Here is a 25245-nt window from a genome sequence, read left to right as displayed (position 1 = left end):
GAACCAATACTCATGAGCGACAAGCGTAAGAGATAGCGCAACTATTGCGCGCGCACTCGCACGCATTATTCGTAATCCTGCCTACTATTCCTTTAAAAAAAGCCGCGCGCTTTGTAGGCACCGCTAGCCGCCTTTGTCGACACCGCCAGCGCGCCGCCGACACCTACAGCGGTATCGGCGAGTGACGTACCTGTGACACTGGATAAAATAGTACATCGATTTTTGTTACACGGGTTCCATGTTATAAAATAGAAAATCACCTTCTCAGCGTTTATCAACTTATCACGAAATTTATTAAAACTTTTTATTATTAACAGTTTGTTTTTGTTTAGAATTCTGTAGTTCTAAAACATGTTGTTATAAACAATAATTTATTTTTTCTAAAATTAAAGTCTGTTTTGTTACTAATATCCATCATCTACTAATGAAATTCCTGCCTAAAAATTTTTATCATTTTTTTTCCTACGAACTGCTGAATAATTATTCCAGTCACATAAAACAATTATGTTCTTACACAAAAGTACATTTTGTGATTAATCAATTTTAAAGGTTTAAGTTAAGTACTTTATTGTCAAGAATAATTTTACGATATTCACTTCGACCTCATGTAATTTATCGATAAAGAATCATAGGTACCTAGGTCCAACACTACTCAAAGGTAAAACCGAAAGTTCGGCTTTTTTCAAAATAGTACCTATTTTTACTCAGTTTGTTCCTTACGCTAATCGAATGTGCATGTGCAATCGGGTAATTCGCGGACTAATTATCGTGTAGGCAGACAATTTTATTGTGTTAAGTGATATAAGTGCGTGTGTTGTGTGTATATTATTTAAATTACGATCCTAGTAGCTCGATAGGTTATTTTACCGCCCGGGAGAATGGCAACATGCTAATGTGTTATGGCGAAGCACGTGGCAATGCAAGTCTCGCGATGAACATTTACTGGACGCGGTACTTTTTGCCCCGGGTTCAGCAGCAGATTTTTCGCCGCGCCAAAATTTGTGTGCACGTAGATGGCGGACATTTCGAAATTTTCGAACCTTATCTGGTTAGAAGTGAGCGAGATTAAGGTAAGAGTAGGTTTGATTTAATAATACACAAGACACAGATTGAAGTCAGAATAGTGTAAATTGATTGGTATTTTTTTGTGATTGTTTTTCGTTACATCACAACATTTTTATAAAATGCGCGCGCGTCTCGAATGTTTCGATCGTGTCGCCGAGTGTCGCCCTCCTACCACATTACAGTTCGTGTAAGTACGTACGCTGAGCGTAAGGATCGCGCGGTAACCAATTCATTGCGTGCTCAAAAATGACTAAATCTATAAATATTAATCTCCGACGGTAGCGACTTCTTTAATATTAATTAACACGTTATTTTAAAGTCATTATGCGACTTTGGTGGTACGGTGTTTCTTACACCCTGTATGCTGTATCTCATGGACCGTGGTAACTATACAATTGAAATTTCACATATAACTTCTATTACCAATGTATCGAAACATACTACCTAATACATAAGGTACTCCATAACAAAAAATAAAGATCGCTTTTTTTTAGATAGCCTTTGTATTGAACCATATGTGTCACGAGTCCAACTTATTGTTTATTTCAGGCAGAAGGCTTGTTATTTAATTATACAAAAAGACTGAACCCAGTACCAGTAGTAGCTTAAACTAGTTTCGTGGTACGTTGGACTACAAAGTCGGTTAAGACTAAACGAATTCCTTTTCCATTTGACAGTGTAATTAAATAAAACTTAGAACGTACCTATACCATTTCTATGTCCTTTGTAAAATCAAATACGATTGCGAAATCATATTATCGGGTCTATTAGTTTAGGAGAAAAGTTTATCGTGATTCGTGACCTAGAGAAAGAAAAGCGAGAGCGGAGCAAATTAAACACGTTTATTTTTCTTTTTTTGTACTTTTGTTCGTTTCAATGCTTGTTTGAATTAATTGAGGCTTGGAAATAAAAAGTAAAACTGGGAAAAGGCGATGTCATGGCCAATGCAGACCGGGACGTGATGGCATAGACTCTACAGCAAGTCGGAGGTTGCTAGTCGCATAAATGCAAGGACAGCCGAGTGGTTGAGGCCACCACGCCAAACCCACTGAGAACAACGTGTCGCGGGTTGGATCCCCGTTCGGGACAAGCATTCGTGTAATCCTCAAATGCTTATCCTGAGTCTGGGTGTCTTCGTGCATGTGACTTAAGTGTTTGTGAAACCCCAGCAACACAAGGATTAAATTCCTTACTGCGGGATGTGTAAAAAAGAGCAAGAGAATTTTTGTAACGCCAATTAAAAAGTAAAACGATCCTTGCCGCGTCGCACGTTTTTCCGCGGCTACTTTTATAAGCATGACTATGCATTTCACAAAGCATATTTAGTGAGATAATTATATCATGTCATGAAAAAAGGATAAAAGATTATGAAAGAAATGATAAAATAGAAATAGGACTTGGTGAAGCATTTTAACAGAAAAAATCCCGTTCAATCGATAGGTACAGTTTGCCTGAGCCCGCAGCTGTAAAATATTAGCCTAGTTTTGCAGGTCTGGTATCTATTTGAAGAGATAAAAAAAGATAAGAAAAATGATGACGCAATTTCTAAAAAACTTTTTTAAGAGTCTGAATAAACTTAGAAAATAAGGATTAAGAAGATTTTTTTTTTGTTGCAAATACATATTTCAGATCTTCTTGACAAAAACTTCATTTTATTAAGCACAATTTGAATATAAATACTTAACCTGATTACTAACTATAACCGGTAATAGGGACCTTCCAAATGCATACCTGTTACTAAATAATTGCCATAAATTCACGAATCATTACCGTCTTAGCTATTCCCACTCCCATTCTCTACCCGAAATAAATTCAATTTATGGCTTCCAATCTTGAACAACAGAAAGGTTATTTGAATATGAAGCCGTAGATGTAATAAAATTTGATTTGGAAGAATTTTATAAAGAGTTTTTTTACCTGTAGATACAATTTTGTTACATGCTCATTAGAGTAAGGTGAATCTCAGTAAAAAAGTACGTCTAAACAAAAAGTTATAAAAGGTACGGTATGCCGTATGATGATATATATTATTTCATGTTTTTTTTATCCTATGTATATTTTCAACGACTGTTAAAAGTCAATAGCAGAAAAGGTGGTCCTTTTTGACTTAAAAAAGAACCGATAAAATCCATTTCGGAAAAAGTTTGCGCGAGTTTGCATAGCACTTGAACCAATTGCAACGATGAAAAGGTGAGATATCTGCTCAAGAATTGATTGAAGATCTTGTGAGTTTAAAGCTAATCTTCAATCAGGAGATCCAATGATAGTTCTTCGACTTAACTAAATATATAAAAGGTATTTCTTTGAATGTTTGGACAGAGCTTCGTATCTTAGTAACTGTAGGAACTCGTATCTATAGTTTTAAAAACCAGAACAAGTTTTCATTAAGCCCTTGCTTTTGCCCTTAAAAATTTAAATAAAATAATTTCTTGTCTACCAGCTGATTTAAATAGGTTAGAAACATGTTAAACATGCATAGAACTACCCTGCATGTTTGTTTTTAAATAGATAATTAAACAAATAATTGTTGCGTGTAAATATTTAACACGTTATTAACGAAACTATGTTATTAAGTAACACTTCGCGAAATTATATTCGATTAGTTGTCACTTTTTTGCACGCTATTTACTCGAGACACTTTGTTTTACGATGTTTTTACGTTACGAAGTAAGAGTGCATTGTACTTGGCAACCGGTGAAATAAAAACCGCTTTCGTTTTTCGTTTTTTCCGAAAAGGAACTATAATCTTATCTTGTTTAATATTTAGTATCGTGACCTTTGGCAGAAAAAGTTTACGTTGAACTCATTTTTGTTTTAAAAAAGGGTTTTAGTGACAGCTAAGAATTTAAGTATCTCGATAAAAACTTGATTGTTTTCTTTCTTTTGAGAAAAAATAAAGAAATTAGATTAAATACTTCACAATTTTAGCTTTTCAGTCAGCTTTACGTCAAGTTCTTAAATCAAATAAACCGTTAAAAAAGTAATTTACTATCCCGATTGGCTAATTGCAGTTGCGTTTAAAAATAGAACACTTACAGATACCGTCAATCAATTCTATCATATTTGCAATAAAACCGTGTGCAGTCTGTTAGAATTTAAAAAATAACAGAAAAAAATAAGCTATTAATTCTGCAATAGAAAGTTAATTCACACCCAAATTCCGTTCTTTTAATAAAGTAGTGAGTATGTAGCCTAGCGTTACTGAACCGCGCCCTGACTTTCAACTGTTAATATGAAGTCTGCAAAAGAAAAAAAAACTTTGAAATTGATAAAAGATCTGCGCACTGAACGTTACATAAATGATGATCAACATATTGTATTGAAGTGAATTAAAACCAAATCGTAACTTGCTTGTAATAATCGTCGTCTCAACTTGTAATAGTCGAAGTAAAGTCTTGATCGCCTTTAAAATTTTCTAAATTTACCTTTTTTTTATTAAGATTTGTGAGTTCGCAATTCATCTTCTAAACGATCAGAAAGTAAAAAATACGACTTGTTACGATTATTTATTTGTAATAAATACTTAAAGCTAACTTGATCGTCTATCTTTCACAAAATCTCACAGTTTTCGCGAGAGGCAGACGAAAATTTTATACAAATTACATCAACAGCAAGAACATCCGTTTCATACATCGCATCGTTAGTTGTATTACATAAGTACTCAATGTAATAATGTGTCGTATAAACGATTAAATAAATAATTTCTTAATGTATATAAATGCGTATTATTCGCTGAACTAAGTCGTTCAGTCGTTGAGGTAGCCATAGCGTTTTCTCAATTGGTGGGTTTTCGTTTGTGAGTCACCGTTGTTCGTGCCTAAATAAGGTCTAGATTCGAGATTTTTCTAGTCAGAAATTGTGGCATCGTTGTCTGATCTCGCCCACGGCGATAGCAGGGGTCCAGGGGCGGCCCAGGGCGCGGGTAGAGCGGGCGCAGGGAGGAACTCAGCTCGGGGATGTAAGTGCACTAGGGGCGACGGAGAAGCAGCTGCAAAGAAGAGCCTCGATACAGCCTGCAGAAAAAAAGAAATAAGTTATATAATAAGTACTTGTAAGAAATTAGTATGAAATACGTAATTAAACTTTCCTTTCCACACGAAAAACAAAATCAAAGGACAATCGAAAATAGTTTTCTGCACTCCTCATGTGAATGTTAAAATATGAATCGTAGCTACAACTTGTCCGTTTCATATTTTTATGTAACTGTAAAAATGTGATTATTCAGTGTGACTGCTATCTCCATACTTAATTACATAAGAATTGGTCTAGCCGTTCGAGACTGAAAATACACGTAGATACACTCGTTAACTTTCACCTTACAATATTAATGTTTATTTCTCTCGTCTGACCACCAAATGGTCGGTTCTTTGTATGCGATATAATTAAACGTTGATCTAATTTGCTTATAGCCTAATGTAGGAGTCGTTAAAAAGAATAAATACTAACAATTTAATATTCCACAACTTTCACACTACGCCATCTAATCTAAAACTAAGCGAAGCTTGTCTTATGAGTACTAGACAACTGATAATCATTCTTAGGTATTTCCAAATAAGTATAAGGGGTAAAATTCACTTAGATAGAATAAACGATAAGAGCCATCACACCAAAAAAATCCTGAGTGGGAATCGAACCCATGACCTTCTCTATAGCAGTCGGGTGTATCACTAGACCAATATTTCATAAATATAAAATCAACAACCAATTTCGCTTACCTGACTGACAGCTACGATAAGCAGCATGACTCCGATGGCCAGGTTCTTCACGGAGATGACCGCTAATGCCATAAGCAGCGTGGAGATCACACCCAGAGTGAACATCACTGGTAAGAAGATGAAGGACAAACGCTTCAGCGCGTTGTGACCAAACGTACGGCCGACGCTCACATCTGAAAATGAGAAAGAAATTTGTTATTATGCATGTGGTTCATGGTTTCTTATATGAAAATGATTAAACTTCGTCTGGTCCGGAATTTTGTATGGACAGAGACCTTATTTTGGATGGCATCAAATGACTCCTCCCGCTATGAGCGGTGAGTGTCTAAAACCCATCCGTGTTCCTTCCTTTGCCCTTTGTGTACTGAGGTCGCGATAACCCTTGCGGAAAGGGCTTTTTAGTAGTCGAACATTTACTAGCTTGTTTTTATTATTTAGAAAGGCTTATGTATCGTAGGGTTCATTTTACCTATTTGTTGTTCCTTTATCCTTGATTTTGTTTTGTACGCAAATAAAATTGTAGGGTTCCGTACCAAAAAGGTTAAATAACGGAACTCTTCTAAGATTCCGCTGTTTCATGAACCATTACGGCTAAAGAGTAGAGATTTTCTTCACTGATGATTGTTGATAAATTCTATGGGTGATCAATATTTGTTACGAATTTGTTCTTTTACCCTTCTACGGAACCCTCGTCCTGAGTCCGACTCGCACTTGATCGGTTTTTTTTTGTACAGTAAATATTCTTTAAACAGCGAAAAGTGCCTTATCTCTTTTCTCTTTATGAAAGTTAAAAACTTTTATTACTGATTAAGATTAACCGAAACTGAATACAAAGTTAACTATTAAGCAAATTACAACACCATTTAAATAAATGAAGTCACTTATTATTTTGTTTAAAGTGACTAATTTATGTAAAAAAATACTAAATGATATTATTATACTTAGTGGGAAATTCCACCATCTTAGTTCAAGTAACACAAATATTTAGCGTAATTGCGCTAGATAGCTCAAACTGTGAGAATCTAAGCTAGTGGGATACTCTGACAAGAATATATCAGCACTCTAGAACTTGTTTCTAATAAGTATTCTACTGACAATTACCAGTCTAACACGTGTTCGAAACGTAATATACGTAATAACGAATACCAAGTAATACGCTGTAACATGTGTGAATAAATCAAATTCAAAAGGCAATCTACAAAATAAATGTCTTTAGATTAATTAGTGTAACAATTAAGTCGTCAATGGATATAATTTAAGAGAGCTGCCAGAATTGATGATTGATTTCGCAATGACACGATGTTATATCATTTCAAATATTAATTAATCTTAAGCACGGTTCTGTATTACGAAATATGAGAAAATAAAAAAATTAACGTCGAATAATAAATATTTTTATGTCATATTTCATAATTTGATATCACATTTTATAATTGGATACGTCGTTAAATGTTGTTGATTTTTATATAAGCTTCGATAAACGGATTAGTTTAGCAGGCTATTAGTAATATCTTAGAGTTCATAGATTTTTATAATCATCGCTAGTTTTCTAAGCTGGTACCTAGTCATATATTTGTGATATCATGTCGTTTGACATAACTCCAATATGTTAATACTAACTTACTGAAGCTTACTGAAAGTATATTCTATTATTTTGGATTTGAAATCGCGATAGCTGATCTTAGCTGCTGAAATGGATGAACGAATTTAATCAGGAGATAAGAATGCTACAATTAGAGTAAATTTTTTGAAACAAAAGTGTGGGGAAACTTTAATGAGAAAATTAAGCTCAAGTGTAAGGACACAATTTGCAGAAAGATATTTAATAATTTAAATCAGCAAAAACCTAACTTCATAAATAATTCAACATTACCTTCACTTAACAAATCCTTAGCTTCCACATTATCACAGTTCACTACAGATACGAAGATGACGACATAAGTCAAGGTCAAAAGGGTGAGTTTGTTGCACATTTTGGCTGGCACTTAATAATTTGCGACTAACAATTAGCTGGTGATCTCCAGACGCCTGCTGGTGTGTGACTGATGGGCTGTATGCCTGTATGCCAGGATATAAAGTGTCTTACGGAAGACAATGGACGGCGAGACCAAACAACGACAAAAGAAAGCGCAGGACAACGTGACTGCACGGTAGAAATGTCGCCCCCGATAACCGCTCCGCTTAAGGACTAATGTTGAATCATTAACGGTGTGCATGCTCCCGTTGGACATTGGTTTGATCCTTATCAGAACATATGAAACGGTGAAAGTAATAACCTACAAGGCCGCTATAATCAAGGACACAGATAGTGCTAATCCAAAATTCCAATAATTAGTTTTTATAATTAGAATATTGATACAAACGGTTGCTCGGTTGGTTCAGAAACAAATATCATTCAATAATTGATTTTCATCGTTTCTTTGTTTATGTATTCATTGTAATCTTAATGAAATCTATGCAAATTAATAATGGTAATTATCTTTTTCTTGCCTATCGTATGCCCATTAAAAGCGTAAATGAAGTTGATTTATATACGCACAATGCTTGACATTGATACAAGTTGAAATCAATCATATGATATTCCTGTAAGTTTTGCTTTCAGTTAATTGCCTGAAATCATGTAAGAATATTAGTGAAATTATGATTTGCGTGTGTGGGGCATAATTAGTGAGCATTAATCAGGAATCTTGTCACGTATAGTGTGGAGAAACTCGTCGGCGTGTGCGCAGGCAGCGGTGCGCGACTCGGCGACGCGTGCGCCGTCTGCGTCCGTGACCGTGCATATGCTAATCACACACTATGTTGGGCAATATAGGCCACTTCCTGTCAACACCGAATACCGAAAAATCGAAACGAATGTATTTACATAGAATTTGGAGCAAAATTAGTGCTTTCACGCACATTTCATTTTCTTATTGTGATTTGTCAAAGCACGATGGTGTTTTGTTATTCTTGTCGTGACTGATGCAGTATTCCAGTCTCGGATTTCCTCGGCGCAACTGTCACGATTTTTACGACCAAATTTCTTAAACCTGGTAAGGATGAGTATGAGAATTATTGATTCAGTATTAGTGCTTTAAGACTTCATCTTAATTTATTTTTTGCAAAACCTGGAGATACAACAATTTCCAAACTTATGGTCTTGAAAAGATACTTGCAAGGTAGCTCCGATAAGTCAATATTCATATAAAGGCCGTAAATTCAAGCAAAAACCTCTTCTATATAACAATGCTTGGGAATAAAACAGGCCGTCAATAGACATTGAAACAAAAGAATATTCGTTTTTGATAGCCATATGCAATTGGAAGAAAAAATAAAGCAATCGATGTATTACGAGCAGTATGAAATCACGTAACAAAAATGTCCCATTGTAATAGTAATTGCTTTTTGCCGACACCATAGAGTAAGTGTAATACATTCACATTATTGTGAGAACAGATGAGATCGAAATTAGTTTTTATAAATGATACAGCGATACGAATCGATGTAGTAAGCGTAAAGAAAATGGCCATAAATGTATTAACGATCGATGTACTTAACATAAAAAATCTATTAGTTATAGTAACACCAGGTTTCTACTTTGAGAAACATTGCCACTTGTAAGTTCTACTTGGAACCTGAATGAACCTTCGTGATTCAATTAATCTCCAGAAAACTTGGCAAAGAATAACTATTTCTTACTCCTTCTAATTAAGAAGAAAATCGGAAAACTTAATAAAACAGCCGTCAGCTACGAAAGTAACGTATCACAATAGGTTCAAAAATCATTCGCGCATCATACAGCACCAGGATTTATTTTCCCGTGCATGAAAGTTGTAAAAGCTATTATTTGATCGTACTTACACAGGGCTACTGGAATCGAATCGACACAACATGGAGCAATCTTGTGACACCAGCCTAGGCGATGGAAAGGATCAGTGTGTTTTTAATGGATCGGAATCTATACTAATATATAAAGCTGAAGAGTTTGTTTGTTTATTTGAACGCGCTAATCTCAGGAACTCCTGGTCCAAATTGAAAAATTCTTTTTGTGTTGAATAGACCATTCATCGAGGAAGGCTTTAGGCTATAAACCATCACGCTGCGACTAATAGGAGCGAAGATGAAAAATGTGAAAAAAACAGGGCAGGTATAAATCATAACTTATATCTTCTACCCACGGGGACGAAGTCGCGGGCAACAGCTAGTAACGTCATAAACCTTAAAATGCAAAGATATTTAAAAAAGAATTGATAGGTACAAGAAAACTACCCTATATTCAAAGTTGGTTTCGTTGAGCATACACTAGCTTACGCTAATAAAGTAATCAAATAAATAACATAAATACTTTAAATTATTTCCTTGCTAAATCGCGTAATCTATATACTAATATATAAAGCTGAAGAGTTTGTTTGAACGCGCTAATCTCAAGAACTAATGGTTTAAATTGAAAAATTATTTTTGTGTTGAATAGACCATTCATCGAGGAAGGTTTTAGGCTATATACCATCACGCTGCGGCTAATAGGAGCGAAGCGAAAAAAACAGGAAAGATGATCGATCTTCTAACCACGCGGACGAAGTCACGGGCTACAGCTAGTAACGTCATAAGCCTCAAAACGCGAAAAAGATAAAAAAAGAGCGACACAAGAAAACTGTATTTACTCTATTTCTAATAAAACAATTAATTACTTAAATTGTTTCTAATTATTAACTTCCTTGCTGAATCGCGTAATGTTATGTAGATTATATTACAGTTGTAAAGTCAATCGTCCAGACGTTGCATATATTACGTTGCTTTCTACTGCAGTCGCATTATACCAGAACATTAAAAAAGAGGTTTTTTTTGTATTCACTTTCAATTTGTGACGTTCGTTCTTCATGCTTTAGTTTATAATATAGCGTGCTTAACGATTATAACTGCAATTTTATATGTAAACATGGTTTATACCACATTGTTTATTATATGTATGGGTAATTAGATACATGGTTTGAAAGAAAACAGATTATTGGAATGTAACAAGACTTTAGCTACGGTTTTTAATCATTTTACACTCATCAATTGTTTTTTTTTCCTCTTTATTATGCTTATACGAGCAATAGTGCTAATCCTTATGATTTGCCAATAAATCTTTTTTAACATTTACAGACTTTTGTAACACATGCGGTTGCTGCGTCTTAATGTCTTAGCTATATTATGTAAGTTTTCACAAACATCCGGTCAACTTTTGCAAGCATTTTGGCTACTCTTCGAGATTGTCAATTACCTTTTAAATTGGAAATGTCCCATTGGAGTTGAAAGCAAATCAAATTAAAGTAGTAGGTACATAATATGTTATGTTTTAGTTACACAAGAGTCCAGCATAGTAACCTTAATTACCAGTACCTACTTATAGTTGAGTACTAAATTAAGAAATTCGCTTAAACAAAAAACACAAATTATTGTCACGATACGCAGCAGCTTATTTAAAAAAAAGAGTATCCCTACATCGGTAACCTAATAAAATCCACTTCATCAAAACGCTATTTGGGTGGTAATCAAGTAGGAGACCACTTTCGCCTATTGAAAACTGCGGAAGCAACGAACCAGAGGTCCCAAAGTACCTTCCGAAGTATAACGGAAGTGTTAACAAACTCGTTGGCAGTGCCTTAACGATAGGAAAGTATTAGAGTTCATTGGGCACGATTGTTTTTCATTAATCGCTTCCATTGCTCTATCGTTTTCAAGTGCGATAGAACCAATTTATTAGTGACTTTTACTCTATCTTATTTTATATTGGTTTGTAGCCAACAGATACGTATAAAATATTAAACGTAACGATGTTTTTCTCCTTAGTATTTGTCGCAGGATTCTAATTCATGTGACAAATAAAAAATGTATAATTCTTTCTAACAGTATCGCGTGATTAACATACTTTTATTTCACAGGAAGCGCCACTTAATTGCCCCCGTCGAAATTCTTTTACATGGAAGTGTTAATGTATCGGTTTAAGGAAATACACATGTCCAACAAAATATTGATTGGCTTAGCACGTTCGCAAACGCTTTCGCCGGGTGAGTTGATGCACGTAGCATTTGTAGCGGGTAGTGAGTAGTGAGGGGGGCCCAGACGTCGGCGCGCGGCCTCAGTCCAGCCGACGCGATGCGCCCGCTCACCGCACTGCTCCTACTAGCCGCGTGCCAGTGTTTACACGCAGACGAGCTCCCGCGAACGTCACGTGAACGCATTACAAGGACACTGCACTCGCTCCTCGGAGAACACTTCGAGCCCGTACAACGCATACTCTCCTGTACGCACTCATTAGGACCCACGAAATGTCTCAGTGCCCTAAGTGTTTGGCGAGCGGAACGCGCCATCGAAGCATTCGCAAAGGATCCCGCTAGCCGGTTCAATCTGACCGAGGATGTGGAACAATTCCCATGGACGAAGTACACTAACACTACTGATGAGCAGCTATATACAAAACTCTATGATGATACTAAGACACTGCTGCAGTTCCGGCCTCTGGGGCTGAACATGATACCCGGTTATCAATTAACATTGGGTTTCAGAGAAAACGGAACGATGAACGTCGACCTCTATAAAAGTAAGTAAAGCAACTCTCCGAAGTTTTGTTGTTTACTCCGCTTCAATATAAAACGGGTGCAATGAAGGATCAATGAACTCGAACTGTAAACACCGTGTCTAGTGAACTTGCTTGTTATGGAACGTTTTGTAGAGCAATGTTGTACTTTGTCATTTTAATTTTGTCTTAACAAGAACATTTTTATTCGACTGGGTGTAAATTAAGAATAATGTAAAAATAGCGAGCGCAAATTATTTTTATTTTTTAATATTTATTCTCCATTAGCCTACATTTGCGTACGCAACAGAAAAAATTGTAATGTTTATTTTTACCGATTTTGTTATCTATTACATTAAACTTTCCTTCGAAAGTGTAACACTGTTCAAGCGTTGCCAAATAATGATACAATTTCACTTTTTAAAACCATTATTTTTACTTTCAGGCGACGAAGCTGAGACTGGTAGGAGTAGCATGAAGAAACTGTATAAAATGTTTTACAAGTTCTCACCCATACTCTTGGTGCCGGGTCTTGTAATGTCTGCGATATTCCCCTTCATATTACCTGGGTTGAAGATGATGACTCTGATGGTTGGAATGATGAATAACATGGCTTTGATGGGCGCAATTTTCACGTTGCTAAGAAACAACGCCTTTAACGATAAGTATGAGCATAAAGTTGTGTACGTCAATAGTGGATATGACAACGAAAAGTTTGCCGCCACGAATACTGAAGAGCACATTCATTCTAATCACTATGGTATTCTTTACGATGACGTCCAGAGACCTAAAGTCGAAGAACAGAACTTTGCGGAAAGCTTTGACAACGGTGAGGAGATACCAGCATTGTCTGTTAGCCCGGAATGGCTCAAAGCATACGCAGACGGGAAAATGTTGGCGATTATAGGGAAAAATAGGAACAAACAGAAACACTAGCCCATCATGCCTAAGTAAACGTACCTTGCCAATTTGTACCTTTAGAACTGACCTTAATTTAAAATGCTTTAATTGTAGTTATTATTATTTCTAGATAGAGTGTTGTGGTTATTATCTTTCGCAGACGCATAATTTAATTCTGAAATTTCTAATATGATAGTGCTACTTCAATGTTTGTAATTTATTTGGCAACTCAATATGTTTTGTCTAACTTTTAATTAATAATTGCTTAAATCCAATTGTTTAAAGTCTAAGTCTGGTGAAGTTAAGTGTACTTTTTAATTTTTGTTTTAATAGTTGCGTAGTGGAATAATTAAAATTTAAAAAAGTTACCTAAGCAATGATTAGGCATAGGTGGTATAATTTGAAATTAGTCATATTGCGAGCATTGATTTGCTTGAATTACACGTTGTAAAGTTTGTGCATCAGTAGGTACATTGTACAACTCCTGGCAAAAAGAAATATTAAATAATTTCTTATTTGCTCGGAGTTGTACATTGACTTTATTGAGTAATTAATATACAGTCGTTGACAAATATTGTCGACGACAAATACTTTGATTTGTAATTTGTCAAATACCTACAGTACACTTTTCAGTTAAGTCTCCGGCTTAAGACTCATATTCCTTGCCAAATAAACTAAATAGTGTTAATTAACTAACCGTCAAGATTTTGTTTAATGGGTTAAGTAACAAAGCGGCTTATGAATTTAATTAACGATCCGCGACGGATAGTAATGACTTAGGATTTATCATAAATTTAAACTCGCGTTTAGAAAACGTGACTAGTTGATGAAATTTTAACACCTTGTCATGTTTCTAAGCGCGTGTTTATTGTTAGTTCTATCAAAAGTTTATGTAATAAAAGCCTAAATTTGAAGACTTGTATTCAGTCCGATACTTGACCTTTTTGACAGGTTGTCAAATTGTCTATCATGAAAGGCGACAGTACGTAACCTATTTGATTAAAGTGAATTTCGATTTATCGAATTAATTAATTATAACTGACGCATTAAAAAAAAGTATACGACTGTCGAACTTCTTTTATTTGTTACGTAGGTGTCGTAGAAGTATATCCGTCAAAAAAGTCAACATATCTTAGACAGAATATACCTAAGGGTTATATGACTGCAGCTGAACAGAGAAGCCGTGTTGTCGCTCCCACAACTTCAAGAATATTACTTAGATACAAAGATCTTAGTTATTCGAATTTGGTAGATCCGTATGTTGTAAGCAAGATGAAACTAATTAGAAACTGCTCTTAATTAAACTGCCACTATATACTGCCTTCTCGGAATCGCTTGTTGACTTCTAGTCTGTTCAGAGGGCGTACCACCCCGTATTAATGTAATGTTATAGCTGATGCAGAAAAGAGATGCCGATCTACACAGTGTATTGCGCTTTCGCTCTTACGCATCCATAATAACATTACTTTGAGACGTTTGGTAAGCCCTCTGGTTATGTTTTTGTGAATATATTGTTTATTTAAAATGTTTTAATTTATATTAATAAAGACGGGAATATCTCTCCAAGAATTTATTTATTACGATGAAAATTGTTTAACAGCTTTTAACATACTTCTTCCTCTTTGGTTCACTTTTCAAACACCAGATAACCAGATTTTTCGATGTATAGTCTGATTTTTTTTTCAATAGTCAGACACGTAGTACCTAGTTAACTGACAAATACAAGTCCATAATGGACGAGTATAGTAACTTGCTACTTTAAGGGCAGGTCTTTGTTTTATCTGTCCGATAAGTGTATAACTTCAGGTTGTTTAACTTAATATGTTTAGAAACTAGTATTAGATACTGGCCACTGGGTAATACTGATTAGAACATGTAGACTAGTTACACTTCTCTGAACCCTTATAACGCTGACAAATCGCTCAAGTGTATTAAATTAAAAGTCCAAGTCACGCCACGCATCGAAAAAAAAATATCATCCCTATTATGATCATTTGAAATTTTGTATTCTAATTTGATAGCAATATTCACTACGATTTCAGTATACCTAGACTTTCCCATAATTTCAATCACTGAGATATTTTATAAATCACGCATATTACATTACAAATGCGAAAGTGAGTGAGTTTATATCAGCTGATGGTCGACACGGCTAGACTGACTGAGCCAGAGGAGGGTGCTGTTTTTGCAGCCATAACCGAAATCTAATCGAGTGAAGATAAAATAGTTTTAATTAAATGCATTTTAGTTATATTATAACCTGATAAAGTATCCATTAAGCTTTCCAGTAGATAAGTCGATAAAGATACGATGAATGCTTAATGGATATTCTATACTCAAAGGACACTAAAGTGTTGTTAGTAAACAAACTATCGCGAAGTTGTCGGATTGTGGAAGACTTTTAATGAACTGACCGTTTGGGATATTGTTTTGCTTCTGGGTGTAGAAGACTGCTTTGTGTGTATACAATGTAATATGTCCTCTTGTCTTTATAAAACATAGAAGTATCAACTTTTTACGGGTGAAAAGATCTAGCCTGATATTTTAGGTAGTAACAAAAAATATCCGTCTTGCTCAAAGAGACAGACAAAAAAAATATAATCTAGCATTTTCAAATAGTCAATCAATCCTACATATTGATATCCACTGCTGAACACGTACCTACGCCGCATATTAATCCAGTAAAATACCATGTAAAAATATATATTATAGTTTAATATTTCTGTTTTTTTGTTCGTTCAACGATTACTTACCTAAAGTTCAGCCCAAGTATTTATTAAAATAGGCCCTGATGTTAGATAAATACTATTTTACATAGCCATCAGTCGGTATACCAACTATTGCTATAGAAATTCACGCAGGCGCCACGTCGTTATAAACTAATGTTGGGTATCGAAAACTCGCTTTGCTTGAATGGTTTTGGTCCTTAACGATAACCGCTGGGCCCCGAAACAGTTTAATGAAATGGAAGGGACACCCCGAGGAGGGATTTATTACTCTTTAAATCTGTCTTAGTATCGGATAATTACGTTCGTGTTGAATTATTTTCCTTATCCCTATCAGAACAATTCGAATCGATTCATTGCGTAATTGTCTTTTACGCCTCACTAAACAAATTTGGACCATGCTTGTCCAATTCCGAATGTAGGAAGGAAAGCTTTGGTCAGAAATAGTAAAGTAACTAAATTTAGAAATCGCTGTTCCTGTTAAGAGCTTTACCTACCTGCTTACGAGTTCCGTACTTTTCGAATATCCATCTATCTAGTATTGCTAAGAAGACTTTTTATTAACTAAAGCCCTCTCGTGTTCTTTCCGCTGGCCCGTGATGATGTAACATTTATTAACATTGATATTTGAAAATAATCTACAATTGCTCAAAAATAAAAACAAATTAAACCTAACAACAAAAATGTAAAAATACGTAATGAACCTGATGTAACATTATGTTCGTTACGTAGATATTTTTTGTTGTTTTATATGTCTTATTTCATCAAACAGGCAACAGCCCTAATAAGCTCCAAAGAGGCAATAAAACATAATAATGAAAACACTTGAAGTAAACATTTTGTTTTTTCCAAACGTAGAATCAAACCGCACAAAGCGAGTTATTGTATTGTATTTCTATAGCTTTGAAGTTCTCGGATAATATTATGAGATTTTTCTTTTGTTGTACATTAAAGGAATTGATTTATTTAAGCACCTTAAGCCACCTTTAAGCCTTAGGTACATTCATTTTTTTAAACATTCTCAATAAATACCTATATATTCCTCAGAAATATGCTCCTTTACGAAAATACTTGTAAAACAAACTGTACGATATTAAAAACACGAAACTTTACGTTTGTTTCCTCGAACTGCTGAACCGATTCCGATGAAATTTGGCTGGGCTAACATATAGATTACCCTTATCCGACTTCGTCAAACGAGGGAAAGATTTTGCAGTTATAACCGAAGTTCAGGCTTAGCAATCGATTCCCCCGAAACCCACATTCACGCGGGCAACAACAGTAGGTAAATGAAATGTAAGTAACGTATTATATTCTTAGATAAAAAACCTCATATTTCTTTTCTAAACAAAAGATTTTTCGTGTGTGTTCTATTAAGTTTAGGAAATACTGTTGTGTTTTTTTTTAAACAACTTACATTAACGAGACATGGCTTTTGTTGTAAAAGGTTTTCTACTAATTTAGGAGAAATATATTTTCTCGAGAATTCATGCCGCTTTCTCAGAAACTGTGTAAAATAGATTTTCAGATCCAAGTTAGACATGTCTGGATGTCTCTTGATTTTGGAGAGAGCTGTCGTATTAAATCTTAAGATACTTAAACTGTTTAGTCGATATTTGAAAATCATCGGAAAACATTCACCTATTTTATTAAACTATGAATAGGTATCTAACCTAATAATCTAATTAATGAAATCACAAACTCGGCTAATGCGGCTGATAATTATATAATGTTAGGTGCAAGTAAAACAATGCATAACGATTCATGATTTATTTTTAAGTAAAGGTACTTACAACATTAAATACGATAGGTACTTACACAAAATAATGAGCAACTATCCGTTCCGAATGTTCCGTTGCAAATAAATTATAAAAAACTTAAAACAACTTTGTGTCAAGTTTCCTTAGAGGCCTGAGTTATCCGTAAATAAGTGTTTTTAACAAAATAATATAAAGTAAAACTTATTTAATACCGCTAAACAGGCCTTTAATTGTTATAAATTAAGAAATAAATATAATTAACAGTCACCACGAATCATTACAGAACAATATCACATAAACACTAAAGTATAATAAGATATACAAATCAATTCAGTCACCTTACCGATAATATCTACCCATCATCTCTCCCGATATTTCATAACTTTTTGACAGTAATACAGCCACGTAGCATAGACACGATTTATAGCACAAAAGCATAAACACTTATTACACGATTCATATTAAACTTGTTTTCTTCTGTGATCGAATTTGGAAGTTTTAAAAACGAGGCACTTTACAAAGCTTCCCTGACTGAATCTACATCTGTTGAATCTTTACAAACTGTAACGTAGTATATTCTAATTACGGACACAAAAGCATGCGACATTCTTGCTGATAAACATTGAACAAAAGTATTTTTAAATGAAATGCTTACAAAACAGTCAGTCATCAGGAATAATCGGGACATTCGTAACACAATAGAAAAATTAAAACAAATTCCACTCCTTAAGGAATCTATTCAGTTTTTCTATGAACTATTTCAGCAAATTGTTTGTCTTCCTCTGTCATATCCGTGTCATCCCATCCCCACACGGGGTTCTCTGGATGATGGTGACCGTCTTCTTCTAGCTCTTCCTTTGACCAGGGGTGGGAGCCATCTCCTGTCCTGTTCACTCTTTGCCGGATCATATCAGCTGACACTGTTTTCAAATCGTAAGCCATACCTGCGAAAGCAAAGACATTATCTTTTTGATTAAGCTCCAGCAACTAGCGACTAACTGTACAAACTTTTCCATTTGGCATACAACTATGTCATAATAAGGGGCTGCATCTACTAAAAACAATTAATCAGTGGTCAGACGTGTAGTGTGCTTAACCGCTAGTGCGTTATGGGCTTAATATTATAGACAAACCTTAGAAGAAGGATTGGAAATTTGGTTTCTGCTGTGATACTTTATCTTAAAAAAATAACAAATCACGCACTAAGAAAATTAATCCCTGTGTCGCGGGGGTTTCCAAAATTCAAGTCACATGTACAAAAGCTTGTCATTCGCGGGGTTCGAATCCGCTAAATGTCACTAATAGGGTAAAAACTTGGTATCAAAAAGGCAACATGAAAAAAATGTAAGATGTCTTTTGAGCCGAATATTTTATACCTTTATAAATTAAAAATAAATGTAGGTACTTAAGTCATTATTCTGGTTCTTAATACTCATGTGTGGCTTCAAGTCTTAAAGGAAACAAAACCTTATAGAAATGGCACCTACTAATATCGGTGTTGTTCTCTAGCAATAGCTTAACACGTAAGAGTTTCTTTTAGTAGTGATATTCAAGTAGCAGGATCTTACCGTGTTTAGCGGCGAAGTCTATTAAAGCAGTAGAGAGATTTGTACTATAGTTTCCAAGTTCAGCCGCTTTGTAATCCCATGGGAAGACGTGGTGGTAGTTGTGCCAGCCTTCGCCAAATGCACAAATGGCAACCATCTTGTTGTCCGTAGCGCCTATGTTTCTGAAATAGCAATGAGTTGCGTAAAGTGAAAGTGATATAATATAAACATAAGGGATTTAATGGGTCTAATAGAAACACGCGTATTATATACTTTAAAAGACTATGATAAAGAAAGTACTCTATAGTCATTTTAATTTTAGAAACTGTATATTATGATTAATAAATAAAAGTATCACAACCAGTATCTTGAAATGTTTGACAACCTCATCAACGATCAATAAAAACCATGAGACTGGACTGATCACAACCAATAAAAAATATGTAGGCCTTTCAAAGCAACCGCTTTCATCGGATATTGATTTGATTTGAGTATCACTCCGATGCTATTGACATTGGCAGTGAAAATATTATTTTAAACGAAACCGAACTAGGATTTTTTGCTCTATTTTCTACCTAGGTATCACCGGTCATCAAAAATTGATTTATAGATTCGTATACCTATATCATATTCACGTAATGTCACATAATTTATATCTATTAACAGCTTTATTATTATATTTTTTAGTTTAAAATTTAAAATTGTAGAAAAATTGTGTAACTGTAAATGTATGTAGTAATTTGATCGATGCTACAGGATGTTGGTCGTTACTTCGTTAGTCCCTATTACATAACAAGCAATCACGCGATATACAGCAATATTTTACATTTCAATAAATTACTGCAGCAATTAACTACCTACGAATTTTATTGTTGTATCGAAAATACATCTCAAAATAAAATTGATTGTGAACAACGTTGACGGGCCAAAACGTTTTGAAGAAAATACAACTGCTTAGCAATCATTGTATGTTATTGAAGAACAAGATCGCCGGTAGCTAAATTAATTTGCATATCTATTTACTAACCTTCATATATTATGTCTTGAGCACTGGTTTTAAACATTTTAGGATGCCTTGCCTGTAATAGCAAAGTCATAGTAACAACTCTGTCGACGGATGTTTTTTTACGTCATTAGAAAATACTCCAGTTTCAAAGGCAGATATAGGGAAAGCCAGTAAATATCTCTAACCTAATTCTATTGAGATCAAGGCCAAGAATGTCAAACTTATAAACACCAATGTCTTTGTGAATTACTACTTGTTTATTTATCAGTCTGACCAATTTTCACATTCTATTGAAAACAACTCAGCTATTTGTGTATCATTATAATACTTCAAGGTAACATATTTATCGATATGTAAAAATCTATAGACGAACACCACTGAGGCGAAACTGGGCCAAGTATATGATAAACATACACAGCTAAATTTATACTTTCACTCTTTATTACTCGAAATATTCATAAGTGAAATAATAACTTACTTGTCATAGGGCCGATTACCCCAAATATGAGCGGCCGAGTTGACTAGCCATGTGAAGTGAAGTGCCACTGTGTATCTGGTGATGGACGCCACGTACCACGAGATCCACGCGTTCTCGCCCCAGAAGTAGACTGGGATCCAGGCTGGGATTATGAAGCAAAGGATGGGCATCACCACGAGATATGTTCTGAAATATATAGTGCCAATTTTAGTCATGATAATATATTTACTTCAAATGAAATCTTTACAAACTCAGAATTCATTTTTATTAAATTACGTACGAATTTTATAAAGACACGCATATATTATATGTATACCTAAGTGTATTTGAGGGAGTAATTGCAGGAGCTACTGAACCGATTTAGATAATTCTTATTCAAACTCTTCTCATTAAAATTCTTATTTATTCTTAGCCACATTACTTTTAGATTTTAGGTATATACTCAAAAGATATAAATCAACGGGCACGTGTCGGCTAGCAGTTATTTTAAAAGGTACTTTAAAATATTTGATTCAGAAATCTTTACCAGTACAAAATTATATAAAAAAATACTAAATACATTTTTCCAGCGTTCGAAATTTCGTTCACATCAAATCACTTGATAAAAAGACATCTAAACTAAACCTTTGTGCGCAGTAGAATTTTAAGAAAAGAGTTATTTTTTCTGTATTCAGTATTCGAAGATTCTCTTAGAGAAAATTCTAAGTTTGGTTAAATCAAATTACTTAGGTTTGATATAAAACCTTAATGAGAGTAGAAAATTGTAGAGAGGTTTTTTCCAGTTAAATGAGTATAGTAGACATAGACGTAGTCATTTTCAATTTATATTTCAGTTTAAGGACCAGCAGACGTGCTATTAGATTTGGGTAAGATTGCCTTCATATGTATATTTTTTTTAATAACGGTTTACTCACGCATATTTATCGGGTTAACCCAGCTAGTTTCGGGTGAAATCGGAGTTTTGAATCATAAGCTGACGCGACGACGCGCGGCGGCGTACGGTGCAACATTGGACGGTATTTTTTTAATATTATGAGTAGAATTTCAGTAGTAGAATCCCCATATAACCTAACAAACGAATGTATAGTTAACCCCTATTCAGTCTAAATTAAAAAAGAACCTTAGTAAGTACTTGAAATTACATCTGAAAGTTGTCCAATCTGTTATACAATATTTTGATAACAAGTACCGATTTCCATTGATTAAGATTAAACTATTAAATAACTTAAATTGTTTCTGTCAAAAACCTTCTTCCATGAAATATCTCAAAGGGTTTAACAAGGGTCCCACTTATCGATTCGATTTACATTCCATTAGAAAACCTTTTGCGTTTTATATTTATTTTTCGTGGAAGATTATTCATCTTCGTGTAATTTTATATCAAAGATCAATAGACAGCGCAAAAGAAATATCTAATTAAGGTTCGTGAGATACAGGGTGGTGACAGAGGGATATACAGCGAAGCCTCGGTATCGCCCTTCTAATGTTTGAGTGCGAATCCTAAACATGAATGTTGACTACTAATAGAATTACAATAACCGTCTAGACTCTAATTATTTGATTTCATCCCCGTGGGTGTTTTTATTAGCAGTGCTGACAACAAAGATATCTCTTAAGGATCATTTTCAATGAATAGCCGACTCCTTTATGTATGTACTTCCCACTTTATTATAATTTTTTTCAAACTTACTAATTAGGGTCGACCAAACAATCGACATTTATATTTTTTTTTCTCGGTATCTTAGAAGTTTTCTTTGAACATGATGAGTATAATGTTTAGTCCAGATAATATTTTACAGCGGTATTGGCTTAGTCACATCCTACGGAAACCAGCACACATCAGAATGGTTTTCAGGTTAAGTCTAGAGGCCTACCGGCGGCGGAATAAATTCCGTTACCAGTTTGTATATCATACATACCTGAAGAAGAAGATTCAAGGTATAAGAAAACATTTACTGTGCTAGACTAGAACTATACTTGTCTTTACGCATGAAATGATTAAGGTCGGGCTGAATTCTTTGTCTAGAAGTTACCCAGGTTAGTCTTCATAAATTGAATACAAGCATGTTGTCAACAGCATTTTTACACCTTTTTTCTTTTGGTAGTTGCTGACGAGCATGTGCGATTTTGCGTAAAAAAAACATTTAACAATAGAGTAGTAAATACTTACTTCTTTTGAAACATAACAATTGGATCCTTCTCCAGATCGGACATGTCGACGGTGGCGCCCTTCTCGAAGACATCCTTATGTTTGCGCACCATCAGCCAGCCGATGTGAGAGAAGAAGAAACCTCTCTTAGCGTTGTGAGGGTCCGCATCCGTCTCCGTGAACTTATGGTGAACTCTAGAAACAAATGACGAAGAAAAATATGAGATTTTTGGGATAACTTTTAAGCACTGACAGAAACTACTTAACAATTTATTTACGTACAGCAGTTGTCGAAACGGATGCCGCTCTACGGTATAGTATGCGGTATTTTGCTTAACATTTCATATAAATGTCTTTTTAGTTATTTTTGAAGTCATTTTAATTTTTAATAGAAAATCTTATAACTTTTTTCATTAGGTCAACTTATCGTTTAAGAAATTTTCTTAAATTAAACTGATTCCTATTTGAAACTGTGGGCTTTCATAGGAATTAAGTTACCTATAATTTGAGAACTAGAGTTATTGTCTTAATTTTGCTACTAGATAGTTAAGGTAAATGATATTAAAAACAAAATACAGATATAAAGTTCAAAGAACCGTGACTGGTATGAAACAAACAACAAAAACAAAACAAATCTTTAAGATACCACAAATAATAAGACCATTGTGTTAATAAAAGTTAATCCCTCTTTTATAATACAATAGTTAGGTTGAAATATAAAAATCCTCTTTCATAGTGGAATTCATTGCACGTTAATCTTTTTGAAAGATTCTCAAATGAATGATTATAATTGAAATTCCAGATACAAACTGTACGGTATGGCTACATGGCTATGATAAAGGAAAATTTCTGCTATTCAGATTTCAAATTATTCGAATCGTATGCGTGTGTGTGTACTTGCTAATCCGTTCGAAACCCAGAGGAATCTCCTATAGCTTATTCATTAAAAAATCATCTTACTAATCCCATTAATATTATAAACGTGAAAGTTTGTATGTATGTACATATATGTGGACGTTTGTTCCTCTTTCACGCAAGAACCACCGAACAGATTTAGACGAAACTTGGTAATACATAGGATATAGATTGTATGTTCCCGTGCGCTCATTTTCGACTTGTAGCGATCAGGAACGCTGGCAACTGCTAATTTTAAATAAATAAAAATATAGATATTATAAATACCAGCAGCGATAACGACGAGAAGTCTCATAGTTCTGTACCGTAAATTAGCTAACGAAGCCATTTCCTATTTCTGTGTCAAACATGAGACTATGCATGTTGTAATATGTTGCATTATATTCAACGTGGTTTTCCCACTTGTAAACTAAACATAGTACTAAATCACGTGCGTGATATCAATGTTATTAATAAGCCCGACCGTGCGTAACAACGATACTACGTGAGTTTACGTCACTTCCCCTTTAAGTACTTTCGTTTGTTTTTAATACATATTTGTTTCTAGGGTTTTGCTCATCACTTTTTCGAGGATAAGATTTGACAGAAATAAAGGCTAAGAAAAGAAAGTCGAGTGGATTTCAAGTTATAGAATTATTATTGAAAAAACTATTTTTTTCCTGCACTCATTTGTTTAATCCTTGTGTCACACACGCACAAATGCACCTCGACTTATAACAAGCATTGGTGGATTACAAAATGCTTGTCATACGCGGGGATCGAACCCGCGACCCGACGACCAACACCCCGAATGAGGGGCAACCTCATTTGGTGATTCAAGAATAATTATGTCTATGAAACCTTTGAATCAAACAAATTCCAATCCCATTCCTAATATCAGGCCATCTTTTAACCAATTCTTCCGTAAAAGGCAATAAACAGAAAGACAAGATTTTCTACATTATTTATAAATCTTATTTGTACTTTGGACATTTGTACTTGACCAACTAGACCAAATAGGTATACTTCATAATACTCAGTACGCACGAGTAGATGATGAAATTGTTCGATTGGTCCGTTACTGCAGTAATTAAGTCCATTAAAATATTGACAAACACTATTGAGACGGAAGAAATTGTTTCGTAATAAACAGCGTTTGTCTTGGAGTATTGTTTTAAAATGGAAATCGCACAAATATCGACAAGAGTCACTTTCTTTTTTTGTTACAAGTTTTTTTTCTGCTGTCACAGAATTAAAACCTGATTTGAGATCGAGGGGCCTACTACCACCTCTTAAAGTAACACTTTTGGAGATGTGAAAATTATTTTCGATCGGATTTAAAAAGCGGCGTTTGTACCACATATGATCGGACTGTAGGACGCAGTTAATCGATAAAATAACGATAGTTATGGCGAATCTGATGACTTATTTAAGAAGTTAGACTGAGTGGCTTTTAGTGTTTCA

At 34.6% G+C, this 25245-nt stretch overlaps 3 protein-coding genes across 3 annotated transcripts in view; 1 reads left to right on the top strand and 2 right to left on the bottom strand.

The window, feature by feature from the left end:
- Positions 1–4558: 4558 nt before the first annotated feature.
- Positions 4559–8198, bottom strand: LOC113497109. The gene is made up of 3 exons (XM_026876493.1): positions 7654–8198; positions 5781–5953; positions 4559–5078 (listed from the first exon to the last, which is right to left on the bottom strand). The coding sequence occupies exons 1-3, from the start codon at positions 7751–7753 to the stop codon at positions 4911–4913; spliced, it is 441 nt and encodes a 146-aa protein (XP_026732294.1). The 5' UTR covers positions 7754–8198; the 3' UTR covers positions 4559–4910.
- Positions 8199–11328: 3130 nt separating this feature from the next.
- Positions 11329–13500, top strand: LOC113497107. The gene is made up of 2 exons (XM_026876491.1): positions 11329–12345; positions 12767–13500. Exons 1-2 carry the CDS (start codon positions 11901–11903, stop codon positions 13255–13257), a joined length of 936 nt encoding a protein of 311 aa, XP_026732292.1. The 5' UTR covers positions 11329–11900; the 3' UTR covers positions 13258–13500.
- Positions 13501–17702: 4202 nt separating this feature from the next.
- The window catches only part of LOC113497104 (acyl-CoA Delta(11) desaturase-like), a 31088-nt gene continuing 23545 nt past the window's right edge, over positions 17703–25245 (bottom strand). Inside the window, exons 5-8 of the mRNA XM_026876488.1 lie at positions 22909–23082; positions 20739–20924; positions 19276–19436; positions 17703–18651 (exon numbers count right to left, since the gene is read on the bottom strand). Coding sequence (XP_026732289.1) covers positions 18443–18651; positions 19276–19436; positions 20739–20924; positions 22909–23082 — 730 coding nt within the window. The 3' untranslated portion in view covers positions 17703–18442. The remainder of the gene's footprint in view (positions 18652–19275; positions 19437–20738; positions 20925–22908; positions 23083–25245) is intronic.

This window comes from Trichoplusia ni, chromosome 9, assembly GCF_003590095.1.
Source record: "Trichoplusia ni isolate ovarian cell line Hi5 chromosome 9, tn1, whole genome shotgun sequence".
Lineage (NCBI taxonomy): Eukaryota > Metazoa > Arthropoda > Insecta > Lepidoptera > Noctuidae > Trichoplusia > Trichoplusia ni.
The sequence above is the reverse complement of the archived record's forward strand: the minus strand, read 5'-3'. Positions and strand labels throughout refer to the sequence as shown.

What these genes read in the sequence shown, in the direction of transcription:
- LOC113497107 (XM_026876491.1), top strand. Translation starts at nt 11,901, where the DNA reads ATGCGCCCGCTCACCGCACTGCTCCTACTAGCCGCGTGCCAGTGTTTA. An exon ending in GAACGTCGACCTCTATAAAA is followed by an intron (nt 12,346 to 12,766) that starts GTAAGTAAAGCA and finishes TTTTACTTTCAG; the next exon opens with GCGACGAAGCTGAGACTGGT.
- LOC113497109 (XM_026876493.1), bottom strand. Translation starts at nt 7,753, where the DNA reads ATGTGCAACAAACTCACCCTTTTGACCTTGACTTATGTCGTCATCTTC. An exon ending in TAAGGATTTGTTAAGTGAAG is followed by an intron (nt 5,954 to 7,653) that starts GTAATGTTGAAT and finishes TCTCATTTTCAG; the next exon opens with ATGTGAGCGTCGGCCGTACG. An exon ending in TTATCGTAGCTGTCAGTCAG is followed by an intron (nt 5,079 to 5,780) that starts GTAAGCGAAATT and finishes TTTTTTCTGCAG; the next exon opens with GCTGTATCGAGGCTCTTCTT.